Consider the following 16,743-nt stretch of genomic DNA (forward strand, 5'->3'; position numbering starts at 1 on the left):
GACTGCTCCAGCTTCCTCGCTTAGCGATGAGTAAGTATCAGGGCTTCTGCGCGCGTGTTTGTCTGATGACTCAAGATGTTGATTTCACAAACGGCTTCCATTCTTGTCATGTACGCGTGTATATATGAAGGTTGTTTAGCCAGTGATGAGCGGGAATTTGCCCTTTCCATCAGTCGACGTGTATGACCATGTCGTGTTGGCAAATTCAACCCTAGGCGTTATCGTTACGTTGAAAGGCTCTGCAGGGAACGGCATAGAAGCAGCGATGGCACCCTTCCAGAATTTTGGCATGGTCCATTTTCCGCTTGCTGGAGTAATATCATAGCGCAGAATCATCATGGCTGCCATACCAAGGATCTCTCCGCTTGCAAAGTGACGACCCGGACACAAGCTAGGTGATGCGCCGAACGACATGAAGCTGGTAGGACGTTGCTTCAATGTCTCTTTCTTAAAGCGTGTTGGGTCGAATTTCTGCGAGTCGTCTCCCCAGATGCTAGGTTCATAGTTCATGTTCATTCCAGGCATCAGGAGAACACGGCCTTTCTTTAATAAGAACTTTTCATTCAGCACAACGTCGTCGGTAACGAAACGGGTGGGAGCACTGTTCGAGTGTGTGCGAAGGACTTCCTGGAAGGTAGCCAAGAGGTTTGGACAGTTGTCTCTCATAGCGGCGAGATCGATGGTCATCTCTCCGGACTCATTTTTCTTAAGCGCGTGCTCGCGTACTTCGTCACGAAGCTGGGACAACAGAGCAGGACGTGAGTATACATCGTAGAGCATCCAGAAGGAAGATGGCGTTGTGTTCGACACCACTCCAAGTACAGTTGCGGTCTCCATGCGGGCAATATCTTCGGTGGCTGCACCACCTTCGTGTTGAACTCTCCAACGTGCTTGGGCCAGTTCCGAGGCTTCATGCTGGCCACCCTCATTGTAGTATCTGACAAATGCGGATACGACCTTTTCGCGTCCAAGGTAGGCTTTGCGGGCTATGATGGACGGAAAAATGTTGAATACGAGCAGGCGTAGGTGTGAGTCGAAGTCCCAGAAAGCTGCCTCATTCTCGGGGTCCTTGATTGGGTTCTTCGGGCCCCAAACAGCGTCGGTACTGGCGATGGTAATTGCATGCTTAGCCCAGGCATAAAGGTCGAAGCTCTTGCCACTAAATGAGGCGAGCTCATCAACAGACTTGGAGAGGTTGTTGACCATGTTTCGGTTCGCTACATCTAAACCTGGACCTAGAAGTGCAGGGTGCATAGCTTTGACGATCTGTACAATTCATTCATCAGTTTGAGCTCTCGAGAAAGTAAATGAAGAATAGAATAGATCATACCTTTCGATTCAAGTCGCCTCCACCATTCTCTTTGCCCGTGAGCAGTTTCAGACCTCTCTTCGAGACGTTGACCATACGCTCTGCCGCAGAGTCGAGGAAAGGATCAAAAGTTATGACTTTGGCATTTCGCTGGACCTGGGCAACAGCACTCGACTTGTTGACCAAGTATACTTTGGAGACAAGAAAATCAATTGTGACAATGGGCTCATCAGATCCCTCGCTGGTAAAGAGGTCAGCGGCGTGTATTTCGTGGGTGAATTCAGTTGACTTACCAAGCCTTGCCAAAGTAACGAAGTCCATGAATAGCAATTCCAATAATGTGTCCAATGAATGGAATTCTTGTGCGAAGAGCAGGAGGTTCTTGGACGCCTGCCTTTGGTCGTCTTGATTCGACGAAGATGTAGCTCAGAAAGGCAATTGCCAAGCCAATGATGAGATGCTTCAATTCCATCTTAAAATACTCGCAACAAACCCAATCACTGAACAGCAAATCGGGGGACGAAATACTTTGGGCTTTTCATGCCTTTGTATAGAACAGAAATATCTCTTCTCCTGAATAATATGCTTTCTTCAATCGTGCCGTCAGGGTGCACTTAAGATTGAACCGAAACCATTAGCCAATCAGATGAGGGCGGCAGATGGTCATCGTTTCACCGGACACCGCGGTTTCCGCGGACTCTGCATTGCCCATCGCCAACGTCACACAACTTTGTTCCCAACAACATTTCAGCCCATATCATTACACAAAACAACCATCTTCAGTTGAAGCCTGAAGGTTCAATGCAAAGGTTTGGACATCCATCGAATCAGGAACGTTCACTTGCAGTAATTTGTGGTGTCGTGATGTTCTGTGCGATCGAATGCAAAGAAGAGGACAACCTGCGTAAAAGACCAAACCTACGAGAAGGCAACAAATATACGATCTACCACCAACAAAACTGCTCTCTATGAACTGCTACAGTAAATGGATGAGCTTCTGCTTTATTGCGAGCTTCTCCAGCCTCGTCAGGGACCATGAGGACTCCGTCATTAACAAAACGTGCATCGCATGAAATGATCATTGCATCAAAAAGGCACACACGAAACGTTCCCATCAGAGAAATCGTACGACCTTCGAGTATCCCTTGGACTCCGGATGCAGGCTGTTGATTGTTCCAAACATGTCTTCGCCAGCGACCTGTGTACCGTGGCCATCAGATAACACTACATTGTCGTACGATGACTTGTGAAAGGATATTGGAGCAGATGAAGCCGTAGGATCTATCAGAATTGGTTTAAATAACAGCATCTGCTGCCTCGACAATGATCACTCCAACCATATCAGCTCTTACTTCTTCAACATATCTTCGACACTTCGAAATCAACAATGGCCGTCACAGCAGTACCAACGAGCGAACAAGAGTTCACGAAGCTGATGCACGGAAAATCAGCAACTGAGCGCAACGCTTTCATCTCTATGCTGCGCAAAGATGGAGAAGCTCATCGCCTGATCACTGACGAGTATGTTCAACGCTGGACCGAGGACAGCGATGCAGCTCGGAAGTCCAGACAGGATTCATATATGTCCTTGGTCAACAAGTAGGGTATTCGTACGGAAGATCTCCTGGGACAAATGCTAATACATCGCAGCTACTACGATCTGGCAACTGATCTGTACTGCGAAGGATGGGGAGAGTCGTTCCATCTGTGCCGTTTTGCTCCAAAGGAGTCCTTGATACAGGCGTTGGCCCGCCATGAGCACTACCTTGCCCATATGATCAACATCAAAGAAAACCACACAGTACTCGATGTGGGTTGCGGTATCGGTGGACCAGCAAGAGAAATTGCCACATTCGCTGGCTGCAAAGTTGTTGGGGTAAACAACAACAGGTACCAGATTGAGAGAGCAACTGCACTCACAGCTAAGCGAGGTCTCTCGGAAAAGGTGTCTTTTGTTCAAGGCAATTTCATGGTGTGTCTTCCTTCTTGCCATCTCGAATTTGACAACATACTTACTTAATTGCAGCATCTGAGCTTCCTAGACAACACCTTCGACGCTGTCTACGCCATCGAGGCCACCTGCCACGCGCCAGTCCTCGAAGGCGTTTACTCGCAAATGTACCGTGTCGCCAAACCAGGAGCAACAGTCGAAATATATGAATGGGTCATGACGGACCGCTACGACGAGGCCAATCCGGAACATCGTAAAATTCGCCATGGCATCGAGAGAGGTAACGGCATCTCCAACATGGTCACCAGAAAAGAAGCAGAGCGGGCATTCAAGAATGCAGGCTTCGAACTACTGCATGACGAGGACCTGGCAGAGCGCAGCGACGCACGACCATGGTATGCACCCCTGAGCGGTAACATCAACTATGCAACTGGAGCTTGGGATGTATTGGGCGCAATTCGCATGACAAAGTTCGGGCGATTCGCAATGGAGACACTGCTTACGACACTCGAGACTGTCAGATTGGCACCTTCTGGTACGGCGGAAACGGCCAAAGAACTGTCGGCTGGCGCTGATGCTCTGGTCGCAGGCGGAAAGGCCGGTTTGTTTAGCCCAATGTATTTGATGGTTGGAAAGAAGCCTCTATAAGATATTATTATGGTCATCATACGTCTTAGGAGTTATTGCTTCTTCACGCTATACCACCCTGTGAGTCTTTGACTCGAATGAAAGTGTCGTGTTCCTGGTGTGTAATCGTTGTTTTCCGCATTGCAGAACATTTCCTATCCCTCATCTTGTAGGACCTGCTAGTTACGTCGATGTGGCGTCTGTCAATTCGTGTGCTAAAGCATACTTCGATCCTCCCGCTAGTGACACGCAGTGATCATCCAAGATGCGTACTTATGGCTATGAGTGTCTTATCAGTGAAAAGCGACCATTTGATCTCTCGTATCAGACATAGCTCGTGTTCCAAAAAGTACTGTGGATATTCCCAGCTGCGCGGGTGACAACATTTCGGCATGAGGAGTTCGTTGGAACGAAGGTTTTGGCTTTCTGCGCGCGATCTATACGAGGAACGAGGAGGTACGTACGCCGAGTGACATAACGACTTGGCAAGCCTCGGATAAATACTGCTCAGTCGTTTACGGAGAGAGAGCGACCACTTCATCAGGTACGTTACTGCGACCAGCAGGTATGCGCCTCCCTGGTTGTGATTCTCCATGGATTCTCGCTCTTTGTGGTTGCTGTCGTGAAGTGATAGGTGTTAAGCGAGATGACATGGAGGCGTGGAGAAAACGACACACGCCGGTGCATGCGACAAGCCTCTCGGCATTTGCCCGCCGAGGAGGCTAATCCCGAAATAGTTTAGCATGTGCCTAAAGTTGACAATCAAACATTGTCAACACCTTGGAGATCGCCTCCCAAGGGCTCGGTGATTGTATGTCTTCAATGACCAGGCTCCCATTCTTGTCCTTTATACATTGCTGTCGCTCTTGACCTCATTTCGATTCTGCTTAATACATGTCTGTTTAATTTTATCTTATAACAGGCTCTCGTTGCCACTAATATCCTCGCAAACAACGCCTGCCCTTGTGGGCGATCGCCGTCATCATGGGTTTCTTCGCCCAAACATGGACTTTGACCAAGAAGAACCTCTTGATCGTACTAGGCAGACATTGGTTCTCCACGACCGTGAGAGCTTTCCTAGCACCCATTATATTCTTCTTCATTATTTCATACTGTAAAAATTTCTTCGTACCGCCATCGGACTTTGGTGTTGGGTCTCCTTCAACCCTCAGGACATTCGAAGAAGCTCTCGGTGCTGGAACAGCCGGACGTACCACTATAGCTTTTGTCACCAATGGTCAGCCTGCTACCGAAGTTACCGACATCATTGACCAATTGTCGAATACTGTCCGGACGCAAGGAAAAACGGCTGTCACACTTTCTAGCGAGGTCGAACTTTTACAAACTTGTAGGAGCTCCGTAAGAGGAGTCTCCGGTTGTTTTGCTGCCATCAGCTTTCATGGATCCCCTAGCAATGGCGGTGTCTGGAACTACACAATCCGGACAGACGGAAATCTTGGTGAAAGAATCTTCGTCAATACTGGCAATAATGATGCCGAAATTTACGCTCTTCCCATACAACATGCAGTGGATGCCTTGATCGCTACCGGCAATGGCTCCTCTATCCCCCTACCTCAGCAATACCCCTATACGGATGCAACTCCCGAGGAACGAGACCGCAACATTACCCGCCTATACATGGGCACGCTTATCAGTATCCTCGGACTGGCTTACTTCATTGGCTTCGTTGGTATTTGCTACCAATTGACTGGTCTGATGGCTACTGAACGTGAGATTGGCATGTCTCAGCTCATCGAGGCTATGATGCCTAACAAGCGCAGGTGGCAACCACAGGCCGCTCGACTGCTCTCCAGTCATCTTGCATTTGACATTTTGTATTTCCCTGGTTGGGTTATATCAGCTGCGATTGTTACTAGACTCAATTACCCTTCTTCGGACACTGGAATTCTGATTGGCTACTTCATCTTGGCCGGACTGGCCCTAAGTTCATGGTCTATCGCTTTTGCTAGTCTCTTCAGAAAGGCTCAGCTCTCGGGTATCACTGTGACTATCGTCAGCATCGTTCTTGCCATCATCGTCCAGGTGCAGACACCCGATTCAACTGGCCCAATAGTCATCCTCGCTCTTCTATTCCCACCCATGAACTTCACCCTGTTCATCATCTACATGGCATACTGGCAGCGCGATAATTTGGCAGCTGTGCTATCAGAGGCACCGCCAGGGGCACCATGGAGAGTGTCTGGCACCGTATTCTTTGTGCTATGTGCCATTCAAATCGTCGTCTACCCTTTGGTTGGTGCGGTTATCGAAAGAGCTCTGTACGGCACTGCATCAAAGGCCAGAAATATGCATCACACTGCGGACAACGAGACTGCTCGTATCACCCACCTACAGAAGTCTTACCCTCCTAGCTGGCTATATCAGAAGCTCTGGTCGAGGTTTAGCAAAAACAAGCGGGAAACAGTTCATGCTGTCAACGACATTAACTTCACAATTCGTGCTGGAGAGATTCATGTTCTGCTAGGCGCTAATGGCTCAGGGAAGTCGACGACCATGGACATGTTGGCAGGGCTTCAGTCTCCAACAAGTGGAACCATTGATATCGACGGAACTGGTGGTGTCGGAATTTGCCCACAAAAAAACGTGTTGTGGGATGTTCTAACTTGCTCTGAGCACGTATATTACTTCCATCAGCTGAAAGCACAGGGGACCAAGGGCACTTCAGCCGACCATCGAGAGCTGCTGTCTAAATGTGACCTCGACCATAAGATTTCAGCTCGTTCGGAGACACTTTCTGGTGGACAAAAACGCAAACTTCAGTTGGCTATGATGCTTACAGGTGGCAGTAACCTCTGCTTGATTGATGAGGTCAGCTCTGGTATTGATCCTCTGTCACGTCGCAAAGTCTGGGACATTCTTCTAGCCGAAAGAGGGCACAGAGCCATGCTTTTCACGACACATTTCCTTGATGAAGGAGATTTGCTTTCGGACCATATCACAATCCTATCGAAGGGCACCCTAGCCGCAACAGGTACAGCCGTCGCCTTGAAACATGAACTTGGTGGTGGATACCGTGTCAAGATCTATACTGAGTATCAGTTTGACGAACCCAAAGAATGGTCTTCCATACCTCGTCGGAACCATGCAGATCATGTCGTTTACAACCTGAACGACTCCAGCGCTGCCGCCACGTTCGTCACCCGTCTGGAACAACTCGGTGTCACGGATTACCGAGTCAGCGGACCCAGTATCGAGGATGTCTTCCTCAAGCTGTCGGCAGAATTCAACAACGACCATACTCTCCACGACGATGCCACGCCATTGACCAATGTGACTTCTCTCCAATCAGAGAAGGGCCTTGAACTAGCCAAGGGAAGGAGAATCTCGCTCGGCGCGCAGACATGGGTGCTGTTCCGTAAGCGTCTGACGATTCTGCGTCGCAACTATCTGCCTTACCTCGCCGCTGTTCTGATCCCGATCATCGCCGGAGGCCTTGTCACTCTGTTCTTGCAGGGCTTCAGTGAACTTTCATGCTCACCAGAAGACTCTAGTTCGAGCGAGAACACTGTTTCCTTCGCCAGTCTCAACGATGTACTTGATTTCCCTGCCGGACCAGCCTCCCAGGTCCCCAACGCGTTGTTGAATGCTGTTTACCCTGGACTTGGTAACGCTATTGCGCCGGTAGCCAGCGCAGATGCTCTCAACGCATACGTTCGATCGAACTATAGCCGTGTCTTCCCAGGTGGCTACTTTATCGCCGAGGGAGGTGCCCCTCTCTTTGCTTGGAGGGGTAATTACGAGCTTACGTACGCTATCCTGACCCAAAATATTATGGATAGCAGCCTGCTTGGATCTCCGATCATCACAGCTTACCAGGCGTTCCAAAGACCGTGGGCTCCCTCGGCCGGAGACACCCTCCAGTTCATCCTCTACTTCGGCCTGGCCATGTCCGCCTATCCTGGATTCTTTGCCTTGTATCCGACCAGTGAGCGGGTTGCAAAGGTGAGAGCACTGCATTATTCGAACGGCATCAGAGCCCTCCCTCTCTGGCTTGCCTACACCATCTTCGATTTCATGTTCGTGCTGCTCGTTAGTGTGGTCGCCATTGTCATCTTTACGGGAGTCTCTAGTGCTCTTTACGCACCCGGTTACCTCTTCGTCGTCTTTTTCCTCTATGGTCTCTCAGCTCTGCTCTGCTCCTATGTGGTATCGTTGTTTGTCACGAGTCAATTGGCTTCCTTCGCCTTTGCCGCGGGTATGCAATGTTGTTTCTTCTTGATCTACTTCCTTGCGTACATGGCTATCATCACCTACGCACCTACGGAGTCGATTGATAGCTATGTCAACTACGCCCACTTCACGATCGGTCTTGTCACGCCATCAGGCAACCTTTTGCGGTCACTCCTGCTGACGTTCAATGAATTTTCGCTCCTCTGTCGCGGTAATGAGAGAGCTTCATACCCCGGAGATATAACTGTCTATGGTGGCCCCATACTGTACATGACGGTTCAAGCTTTGCTCCTATTGGCATTCCTGGTCTATTACGATAGTGGATATAGGTTTGCCTTCCTCAGCAGAAAAAGCCGCTCCCAGGATGCCGAAGAAAGCGAGTACCCTGACGAGGACGTCTATCACGAGGCACAGCGGGTCAATGACTGCAAGGACGAGCTGCGCGTCTCCCACATCAGCAAAACATACGGAACCAATCTTGCTGTGGATCGTGTGGCATTTGGCGTGCCCCGTGGTGAGATCTTTGCATTACTCGGCCCCAACGGCGCCGGAAAGTCGACAACGATATCAGTCATACGAGGAGACGTCCATCCAAGCGGCGGTGACGTCCTGCTTGAGAACGAGTCTATTGTCAAGCAGCGTGCTGCAGCGCGTTTGCACCAAGGTGTATGCCCGCAGTTTGACGCCATGGACGCAATGACAGCTTCTGAGCATTTGTACTTCTATGCCAGAGCTCGCGGTGTTACTGATATCGAACACAATGTCGAACAAGTCATGAACGCCGTTGGACTCAGTGCCTTCCGCAATCGTATGGCTTCCAAACTCTCTGGTGGTAACAAGCGCAAGCTCAGTCTTGGCATCGCTCTCATCGGAAATCCTTCAGTTCTTCTGGTCGACGAAGGCAGTTCGGGCATGGACGCTGGTGCAAAGCGCATCATGTGGAGGACTCTCGCCGCAGTCTCTTCTGGTCGCAGTTTAGTCTTGACTACTCACAGTTTGGAAGAAGCAGATGCACTTGGTGATCGCGTGGGCATCATGGCCAGACGTATGCTCGCAATCGGCACCAGCGACTCTCTGCGTCGCAAGCACGGCGATGCCTACTATATTCATCTCGTCCACAAAGACGCACCACATACCTCTGATGCCAAACTTGCGGAGATTACAAGTTGGATCAAGCTCAACTTCCCCACTGCAAGTATCGAGGATCGTTCCTTCCATGGTCAGATCCGCTTTGAAGTGCCAAATCGACCAGGATCAAGCATGGACGACTCGAGTATTTCAGTTGATGACAAGAAGGGCGCTAAAGCTACTGTCGCCCCAACTGAACGTACTGGAATCAGCTCGCTGTTTGAGAAATTGGAGGCTAGTAAGGAGGAGCTTGGTATGGAGTTCTATGCTGTCAGTCAGGCGACACTTGATCAGGTGTTCCTCTCCATTGTCGGCAAGCACAATGTTCAGGAGGAGGACTACCAGAAGGCCAGGATGGCAACGGGAGCCTGGGGAAAGACGAAGGCATGGTTACAGAAGGTCGCCCATGATGCTTAGATACCCTTTTTGGAATTTATCCATCATCTAGATCGTATATACAGTTGCTATTGATCCTTAATTTTGCATCTCACATTCCCGGTAGTATGTTTGCGGCTGTCGACATTCAAGGTGCTTTTTGCGCTAAGGCGGTTTTCAGTAAGAGCTGGTTAAGGAATTTCACATTCACGACATGTCATGGGTGCGGCTGCGGGCAAGTCGTGCGGGGTGACCCTGCTCAAATTCAGACCCGCTTTGACGTCACAATCCCTCGGGCGATAGTAAGGCGAAACGCGATTCGCAAGTTTTCGTCCACCTTCTCTGTTGGGAATTGCTGAAATACTTGTATCGCCACTCTGGCTTTTGTAAAAAGAACTTTGTCGTCGAGCCTACCAGGTAGACTTAATCGACTTTCGCAAAAGACCACATTGTTCCATCAACATTCCATCATGGCCGGAGACGAGCAAAAGAACATTGTGATTATTGGAGGTGGTATCATCGGCGCCACCTCTGCATACTTCCTCACACATCACCCCTCATACAACCCGGAAAAACACAAGGTCATCCTGCTGGAAGCGACGAAAATTGCTGGCGGCGCAAGTGGCAAAGCAGGTGGCCTGTTGGCTCTGTGGGCCTATCCGTCATCTATTGTGCCTCTTTCCTACAAGCTGCACAAGCAGTTGGCCGACAAATATGGCGGCGACGAACGCTGGGGTTACAGGCAGGTCCATTGCGGGTCAGTAGACTGCAAGGGTCGTCAACTCACCGCCAAGGATTCAGTCAAGGGCAAGGACAACGAGATGGACGGAAAGAACGACCGACCTGCAGACCGAGAGAAGAACAGCGTCAGTCTTGAAAAGAATCCGCCAAAGGTTTCCGCAAAATTGGCAGCCAGAGGTATACCAAAGGACCTGGACTGGGTTCACCCGGATTGCTTGAGAATGTACGACGAGATGGGCGATCCCAGCACGACCTCGCAAGTACACCCTTATCAGTTCACTACCTCTATGGCCGACTTAGCCGCCGAGAAGGGTGCGGATATTCGTGTTGGTGCTGCAGTCAAGAGCATTAACCGTACTAAGGACGGCAAGGGTGTTGAGAGTGTAACATACGAGGACAAGAATGACAACAATAAGGAGGTCACTATCTCTGCAACAGATGTCGTTATCTCTGCCGGCCCCTGGACGAAGACCGTCTATCCTGACGCTCCTATCTCGGCTACTCGAGCTCACAGTGTTACTATTCGTCCTACTCGCGAGATCAGCGCATACGCCCTATTCACCGAGATCAAACTACCAGCTGGCTTTAAGAAGTCCTCTCGCGAACAGCACGTCTCTCCAGAGATCTATACACGCCCAAAGAACGAGGTCTACGCATGTGGTGAAGGAGATCATATGGTGCCATTACCTAAGTCGTCCGACCTTGTCGAGGTAGATGAACAAAGATGCCAGGATGTAGTCGATTATGTCAGCTCAATCAGTGACGAGCTACGAGACGGAGAAGTTACTGCAAGACAGGCGTGCTATCTTCCTAACGTTCAAGGTGGAAATGGGCCCCTGATTGGTCAAACTGGCGTCAAAGGACTGCTGATAGCCGCTGGTCACACTTGCTGGGGTATGTTACTGCTTTATCACTATGCTAGGCTTTACTGACAATGACTACAGGCATCCAAAACGGTCCAGGAACTGGCAAGCTTATCTCAGAATTTGTCTTTGATGGTGCTGCTAAGTCGGCTAAGATCTCTAGTTTGGATCCTCGCATGGTGCTCTAAAGGAGAGCCGATACCAAGGACATGAAGCTCTCTAGCAGAGCGCAGATTGCCTACTCCGAGCACAAACGCTGTGATGAATTTAGCCATGGAAACGCATGAAAATGTTGCAATTCAGCAGCTTGATAATGAGAGAACCAGAGAGTGAGACTCTCAGTTGACACTTCTCCATTTCCCTGAATCTCTGTGCCCTTTTTTTTTAGCTAGCCACAGTGACCATGGTCAGTCTTGGGAGACATGTGCTGGAAGAGGAACCCTCGTTCTTGCTTTTGGGAGTCGAGCAAGCGTCCATAAAGCATCTCGTACCGCGTTCAAACGGTCAAGTACGGAAGAGTTGAATCTCGTCCTCTCAGATCAGCAAACCCCAGTTCGATTCCATCTTGACTCACCAATCCAAGCACCTGCCAAATAAGCTTCATACCGCCAATCTGTACGTAGCGTGGAATGTCAAAGGAGAAAGGCAACAACTGCCGATTATTGCCGTCGTCAAGTCAGAAATTACTGACCTCACATTCATCTATTTCGCAATTCATATATGTGTAGCTTTGCCCTACACTATCCGCTTGATCCAGTCTGAAAGCGACCAAACCGAGCTTGATCGATTTAGCATGGCCAGGGACAGCCGAGGTTAATGGTTGGCGTTTCCAGATTGGTATCATGTTCGACTCGATGCGAATCTCTTGTCTTGAACCATTTGCATATTTGATAGAGACAGAATAACTCGTAGAGGTGCATGCATTTTTCAGGTTGAGGGTGACACGGGCGTCGGACGCGGAAAACTTCCGTCAAACGCGTCGAAACCTGTTTGCCAACATTTTACTCCATCTTCGTCCTCTTTATCACCAACAACGACCCTGGAAGACACCTGGATGGCCGTATGGCCTGCGACTCCCCGTTCAAACAGAAGCCGGATTGATATGGGTGGAGCTTAGGCTTCTGTCAGGGATGACCGGCCATCCACAAAACCCGCGTTGTCGTACTGCAGAGCAACCTGCGATATACAATACGCTCCTTGAGGCAACTGCGCCCGATCGGCACCCTTTTAGTTGCACCCCTTCTGTCTAGTTCTAGTCATCTACCCATGCCTACACTGTTTCTAGCTCTTGTGGCCGTGGTTTGAACTGCGCCAGACTGGCCAAACGTGTTCGACTCACATGGATGATCAACATTCAAGTATTTATTCCACTCTGATGCAGTCTGTTACTGGCAAGCGGCTCCATGTCTATCAGGAAAGGAGGACGTTCTCCCATGGGTGTAGGTAACAGGCTAAATTCTTACGCGAGCAGACATGCCACGCGAAGTCGCACAGATTGACAAGCGCACGGCAGCTCCTTCCAAAGGGTGTTTGTCGCTCTCTACCTTCTTCGGCAGACCGTTCTTTCTGTCAAGGGACTACGGCCCGTGGCGACAGACACTGTTTTCTAGAGTCTGTGGGTTCTTCTTCACGCAGGGCCGTGCATCAGGAAACCCTGCGGAAATCATCTCCGAGCGAAGCCGGATGCCTGAATTCATCAATCTGCCCGCACGCCCGTATACCTGGACACTGGATCTCCTCCGGACTCACTATAGGTGATGGTATTGTAATGTCACGACGTTCTGAAATTCTCAGCTGTTTGACAGCATAGGACATGGTTTGAATGGGCAGCCGTTGATGACAGCTCCGTGTTCGAACTCATCTCGAAACCTGCTTCTAGTGCCCGTGAAGCCCAGGTCACCACATGACTCAAGCAGTGAGACACACATCCAAGGTTCATAGCTGATCAAGGGCCGTAGTACCACCTTTCAATATCGAAGGCGAGTTATGGGCCCTTATTTTCACTCTTGCCCCAGAGATCAGCCAAAAGCAAGAGTACGGGCCAAAGGGTGGTTCCTTGTCCATGATGACCTAGCAGAAATACCCTCTCCATGTTCAAGTTCAAATTGCAAGCATACCCCCAGTGTAGCTTTCGTTCCCTTGACCGAGGGTGAACCTTTTTCTCGCGCTCTCCGGCAAGACATTCTTTCTCAGCATACAACCAGGATCAGGACTAGAAATCGACATGGCAGACCCGAACATAGACTACTGGCAAGTGCCTGCAGCTACACCTCCAAATGGCACGACCTCCAACTTCGTCAATCCGCCAAGTGTAGGAAACAGGCAAACGATAACCAATATCATCACGCTGATTATCATGATCGTCGTTGTCCTGCTGCGACTCTATACTCGGATTTTCATCGTCAAGTCCGTTGGCTACGATGACTGTGCGTCAATACCAGCTGAGGTTTCTTCGGACCGACACTAATAGTATCCAGGGGCCATGATCGTTTCTCTTCTTATCTGCATCACAGCTATAGCTCTCTACCAGGCACTGGTTCATCTTGGAATGGGACGACATCTCTACGACGTGCCTGTGGCACTCTTCTCGCCTCACTTTCTAAGGTTATACCTCATCGCCTCGGTCTTCTACAGCTCCTCCATGCTTTCTATCAAAGTCGCCATTATGTTGTTGTACCGTCGTCTTTTCCCGATTCAAAACTTCTACTGGCGTTGGTGGGCCGTCTTCCTCTTCGCTGTTGGATACTCTGTTGCTGGTATCCTTACTGAGATTTTCGACTGCACACCAGTCCACTTTCAATGGTAAGCTCTAGCCATTTATCAATGGGACCGTGGGAGCGTAGACTGGCCAATTCCCAGTGGATGCGTCTATGCGCATGACAACGTCTTGCCTTTCTGCCGATATTTTCGACCAGACCACATGACGCTGAGAGCCCGGTCTAGTTGAAATTCCATCATTTTTGTGTTCAAGATTTACGTTCTAGTCACTAACTTCTAATCAGGGACATCTTTGCTAAAGGAAAATGCATCAATCGTCCGGCTTTCTGTATGTACTCCTACTTCGGATGACGTATAAGAATACTGACAATCAGTCAGATATCGCCAACGCTGTGTGCAACTCTGTCAGCGACTTGTTGATCCTGGCACTCCCGATCCCAATTGTTTGGAACCTTGCTCTCACCCGCAGAAAGAAGATCACACTATCGCTTGTATTTGCTATGGGCTCCGCCGGTTGCATTGTCAGCATCATCCGTCTCAGAAGCATCATTGCCTACCTTCAACAAGGAGATGGTGATCTCACATACACGATTTGCGACTTCGTCGTTTGGTCGGCGATCGAAACAATGATGTCCATGGTCTGCACTTGCGTACCGACACTCCGCCCACTCTTCGAAACGTACTTCCGTGGCATCTTCACTGGTAGCACACACGATTCGAAACCCACGGGCCAATACTTCCGAACCGATGAGCGACCAACAGATCATAGCCGCAAGGGCTCGAATCTTGATCCCTTCCGCACCGATATCGAGCTGCACAGACACAAGAACCAGGCACAGATTACAGCCAACAATGTGGATTCGGATACGGATAGTACAGACGAAATTCTTGCTCACCAGCCAACTACCATCGAGGATCATGTTGTAGATGAGAGGACTGTGGGTGGTATCGTTGTTTCACATTCGTACCAGGTACGGACTTCGGCCGATCCATGAGGCTTTTTTAAGTTACCCTTTGTCCTTTTATATAGAGATATGATCACGCAGAGCTTGTTAAGCACGTAATACATTCGTTTGGTTCTTCGAGCTCTGAGTCCTTTGTCCTCTATCTGAAATCACTCTTGTAAAAGAACGACTGCAAGCCGCTCAGTCTGCTCCAGTGGGCGCGATTTCCTCAATATGCTCGACACTGAAGTCTGATTTTGCGTCATCGACAATCAAAGGCCCTTTCCCCTTGCCCCTATCCTTGCGATAGTATTGTGTAAAATCATGACGAATACCAAAAGATGCCTGTGCGAATTCATCAGTATGTTTTGCACAAATGTAAATGCTGCTGTTTGCATGTCTTACCATGTGCATCTGCCGAGCAAAGTCCTTGTCCTCGGCTGCCTTATTGCACAACACCAGAAAGTGGTCTTTCTCCTTCGCGACTTCCGGATCCTGATCGAAAACACGCTTGAAGTTCTCCGTCGAGATAGGATCAATGATCTCCTTGTATTTTTGTCGCCGCACTTCCGAGTATAGGTCCAGGATAGATTCGTCGGCTTGATGCGTCCATATGCCATACAAACAGTCGTACAAACAGCCAACATCCACAAAGCCGCCAGTAATTCCGAGACCGCCACTGTATTCCTACGGTCAGCAAATTCATCAATGCATCATTAAGACAACTCACAAAGGATTGCAAAGATGCGCCGCATCCGCTGCCAACATAACTCTTCCGACTCTGAATTTATCGGCTACTCTCTGATGCATTCGATATGGCGAGAAGTTCACCAACTCATAATCGCCTGGCTTTGGGTTGCCTGGCAAGATGGTCTCAAACTTCTTCGGTTGTCGTTCTAGCAACTGTTCACGTGTCAAGCCAGGCTCTTCACCATATGTCACCCGCCACAATCCTTTGTTATCGATGATAGCCGCCATGTAAAGATGTTCGGGATGAATGATAAAGTTCGCATCATGGTAGCCAAACTTCCGGAAGTCGTAGTAAGTCTGCACATTGTGAGTAAAGCTCTTGTCGCAGCATGCCTTCAACTTACGTTCGTCGCGACAATCTGCTTCTGGTTCCAGGTAAATCCAGGGAAGTCTTCACCAAACAGGCTCTTCCTGACAACACTATTTGCGCCGTCACACCCCACAACATAATCGGCTTCGATCGTCTTCTCGTTCTCGTCTGGCGTTTGGACTTTTATGGATACTTTCGAATCATCTTGCTCGACGTCCAATACACGATGCTCCCAGCTGACCTGGCCGCCCTCCTTTTCGAACTCTTCCAGCATCAGAGCATCCAATGTCTGCAGGGCTAAGCTGACTGTCCTCACGTCACCATACTCGGGATCGTTCGAGAGTGTTTCGCTGGTATCCATTCCGGCGATGTATGTTTGGTCCAACTTTCTCCAACACATTGTATTGAGTGTCATCCCTTGCGACTTGATCTTGTCCAAGATGCCTGCTCGTCGAAGTTCCGGAATGGCCGGAGGTCCATAATGTGCTGCGCGTGGTTGGTCGTCCAGCGTGGGTGCAGCATCCAAAAGATGTACTTTTATGCCCGCTCGGATGAGCAGCAAGGACAAGAGCAGTCCTGAGGGCCCTGCTCCGACGACAATTACCTATACTTGTTATGAGCTTGTCAGGTGGAATACCGGTCCTTGTCCTTACTTTTTCGAATGCTGGGTTCATCTTGGTCTCGGCGATCGTTCTTCTCAACACACGCTTCTATCTCACACGAAGGTCGAGGAGTCTGTCGACTCTGCTCGGAGGTCCCAACAGCTTTCATATCAACACCTCCTTCAGACATAGCCCCACACCGCAGCCCAATCTACATGACCCACAATCATCGGC

At 49.6% G+C, this 16,743-nt stretch overlaps 6 protein-coding genes across 6 annotated transcripts; 4 read left to right on the forward strand and 2 right to left on the reverse strand.

The window, feature by feature from the left end:
• Positions 1-135: 135 nt before the first annotated feature.
• M438DRAFT_357233 (cytochrome P450) lies at positions 136-1,781 on the reverse strand (the record flags this gene model as incomplete). Its single annotated transcript, XM_029907154.1, has 3 exons — positions 136-1,266; positions 1,331-1,550; positions 1,603-1,781. 3 exons carry the CDS (start codon positions 1,779-1,781, stop codon positions 136-138), a joined length of 1,530 nt encoding a protein of 509 aa, XP_029758363.1.
• Positions 1,782-2,284: 503 nt separating this feature from the next.
• M438DRAFT_322940 (putative tocopherol O-methyltransferase) lies at positions 2,285-3,917 on the forward strand. The gene is made up of 3 exons (XM_029902984.1): positions 2,285-2,908; positions 2,960-3,281; positions 3,336-3,917. The coding sequence occupies exons 1-3, from the start codon at positions 2,697-2,699 to the stop codon at positions 3,906-3,908; spliced, it is 1,107 nt and encodes a 368-aa protein (XP_029758364.1). The 5' UTR covers positions 2,285-2,696; the 3' UTR covers positions 3,909-3,917.
• Positions 3,918-4,748: 831 nt separating this feature from the next.
• On the forward strand, positions 4,749-9,697 carry M438DRAFT_347447 (putative ABC transporter). The gene has a single exon (XM_029905908.1). The coding sequence runs from the start codon at positions 4,872-4,874 to the stop codon at positions 9,621-9,623; it is 4,752 nt and encodes a 1,583-aa protein (XP_029758365.1). The 5' UTR covers positions 4,749-4,871; the 3' UTR covers positions 9,624-9,697.
• A 231-nt stretch (positions 9,698-9,928) lies between these two features.
• Positions 9,929-11,809, forward strand: M438DRAFT_322944 (fad NAD binding oxidoreductase). Its single transcript, XM_029902985.1, has 2 exons — positions 9,929-11,216; positions 11,267-11,809. The coding sequence occupies exons 1-2, from the start codon at positions 10,052-10,054 to the stop codon at positions 11,371-11,373; spliced, it is 1,272 nt and encodes a 423-aa protein (XP_029758366.1). The 5' UTR covers positions 9,929-10,051; the 3' UTR covers positions 11,374-11,809.
• A 1,458-nt stretch (positions 11,810-13,267) lies between these two features.
• Positions 13,268-15,193, forward strand: M438DRAFT_57398 (uncharacterized protein). Its single transcript, XM_029910194.1, has 4 exons — positions 13,268-13,611; positions 13,663-13,987; positions 14,188-14,231; positions 14,282-15,193. The coding sequence occupies exons 1-4, from the start codon at positions 13,410-13,412 to the stop codon at positions 14,896-14,898; spliced, it is 1,188 nt and encodes a 395-aa protein (XP_029758367.1). The 5' UTR covers positions 13,268-13,409; the 3' UTR covers positions 14,899-15,193.
• M438DRAFT_407372 (FAD binding domain-containing protein) lies at positions 14,934-16,648 on the reverse strand. Its single transcript, XM_029909895.1, has 5 exons — positions 16,561-16,648; positions 15,942-16,511; positions 15,578-15,894; positions 15,253-15,526; positions 14,934-15,192 (listed from the first exon to the last, which is right to left on the reverse strand). The coding sequence occupies exons 1-5, from the start codon at positions 16,579-16,581 to the stop codon at positions 15,049-15,051; spliced, it is 1,326 nt and encodes a 441-aa protein (XP_029758368.1). The 5' UTR covers positions 16,582-16,648; the 3' UTR covers positions 14,934-15,048.
• Positions 16,649-16,743: the final 95 nt, after the last annotated feature.

This window comes from Aureobasidium pullulans (assembly GCF_000721785.1).
Source record: "Aureobasidium pullulans EXF-150 unplaced genomic scaffold scaffold_15, whole genome shotgun sequence".
Lineage (NCBI taxonomy): Eukaryota > Fungi > Ascomycota > Dothideomycetes > Dothideales > Saccotheciaceae > Aureobasidium > Aureobasidium pullulans.

Excerpts from the sequence above, each read along its gene's own strand:
- M438DRAFT_322940 (XM_029902984.1), top strand. The coding sequence starts at position 2,697 with ATGGCCGTCACAGCAGTACCAACGAGCGAACAAGAGTTCACGAAGCTG. Across the intron at positions 2,909-2,959 it reads TATATGTCCTTGGTCAACAA|CTACTACGATCTGGCAACTG; the intron begins GTAGGGTATTCG and ends AATACATCGCAG. Across the intron at positions 3,282-3,335 it reads TTGTTCAAGGCAATTTCATG|CATCTGAGCTTCCTAGACAA; the intron begins GTGTGTCTTCCT and ends ACTTAATTGCAG.
- M438DRAFT_347447 (XM_029905908.1), top strand. The coding sequence starts at position 4,872 with ATGGGTTTCTTCGCCCAAACATGGACTTTGACCAAGAAGAACCTCTTG.
- M438DRAFT_322944 (XM_029902985.1), top strand. The coding sequence starts at position 10,052 with ATGGCCGGAGACGAGCAAAAGAACATTGTGATTATTGGAGGTGGTATC. Across the intron at positions 11,217-11,266 it reads CGCTGGTCACACTTGCTGGG|GCATCCAAAACGGTCCAGGA; the intron begins GTATGTTACTGC and ends CAATGACTACAG.
- M438DRAFT_57398 (XM_029910194.1), top strand. The coding sequence starts at position 13,410 with ATGGCAGACCCGAACATAGACTACTGGCAAGTGCCTGCAGCTACACCT. Across the intron at positions 13,612-13,662 it reads GTCCGTTGGCTACGATGACT|GGGCCATGATCGTTTCTCTT; the intron begins GTGCGTCAATAC and ends AATAGTATCCAG. Across the intron at positions 13,988-14,187 it reads ACACCAGTCCACTTTCAATG|GGACATCTTTGCTAAAGGAA; the intron begins GTAAGCTCTAGC and ends ACTTCTAATCAG.
- M438DRAFT_407372 (XM_029909895.1), bottom strand. The coding sequence starts at position 16,581 with ATGAACCCAGCATTCGAAAAA. Across the intron at positions 16,512-16,560 it reads TGAACCCAGCATTCGAAAAA|GTAATTGTCGTCGGAGCAGG; the intron begins GTAAGGACAAGG and ends TAACAAGTATAG. Across the intron at positions 15,527-15,577 it reads GCGCATCTTTGCAATCCTTT|TGGCGGTCTCGGAATTACTG; the intron begins GTGAGTTGTCTT and ends GTAGGAATACAG.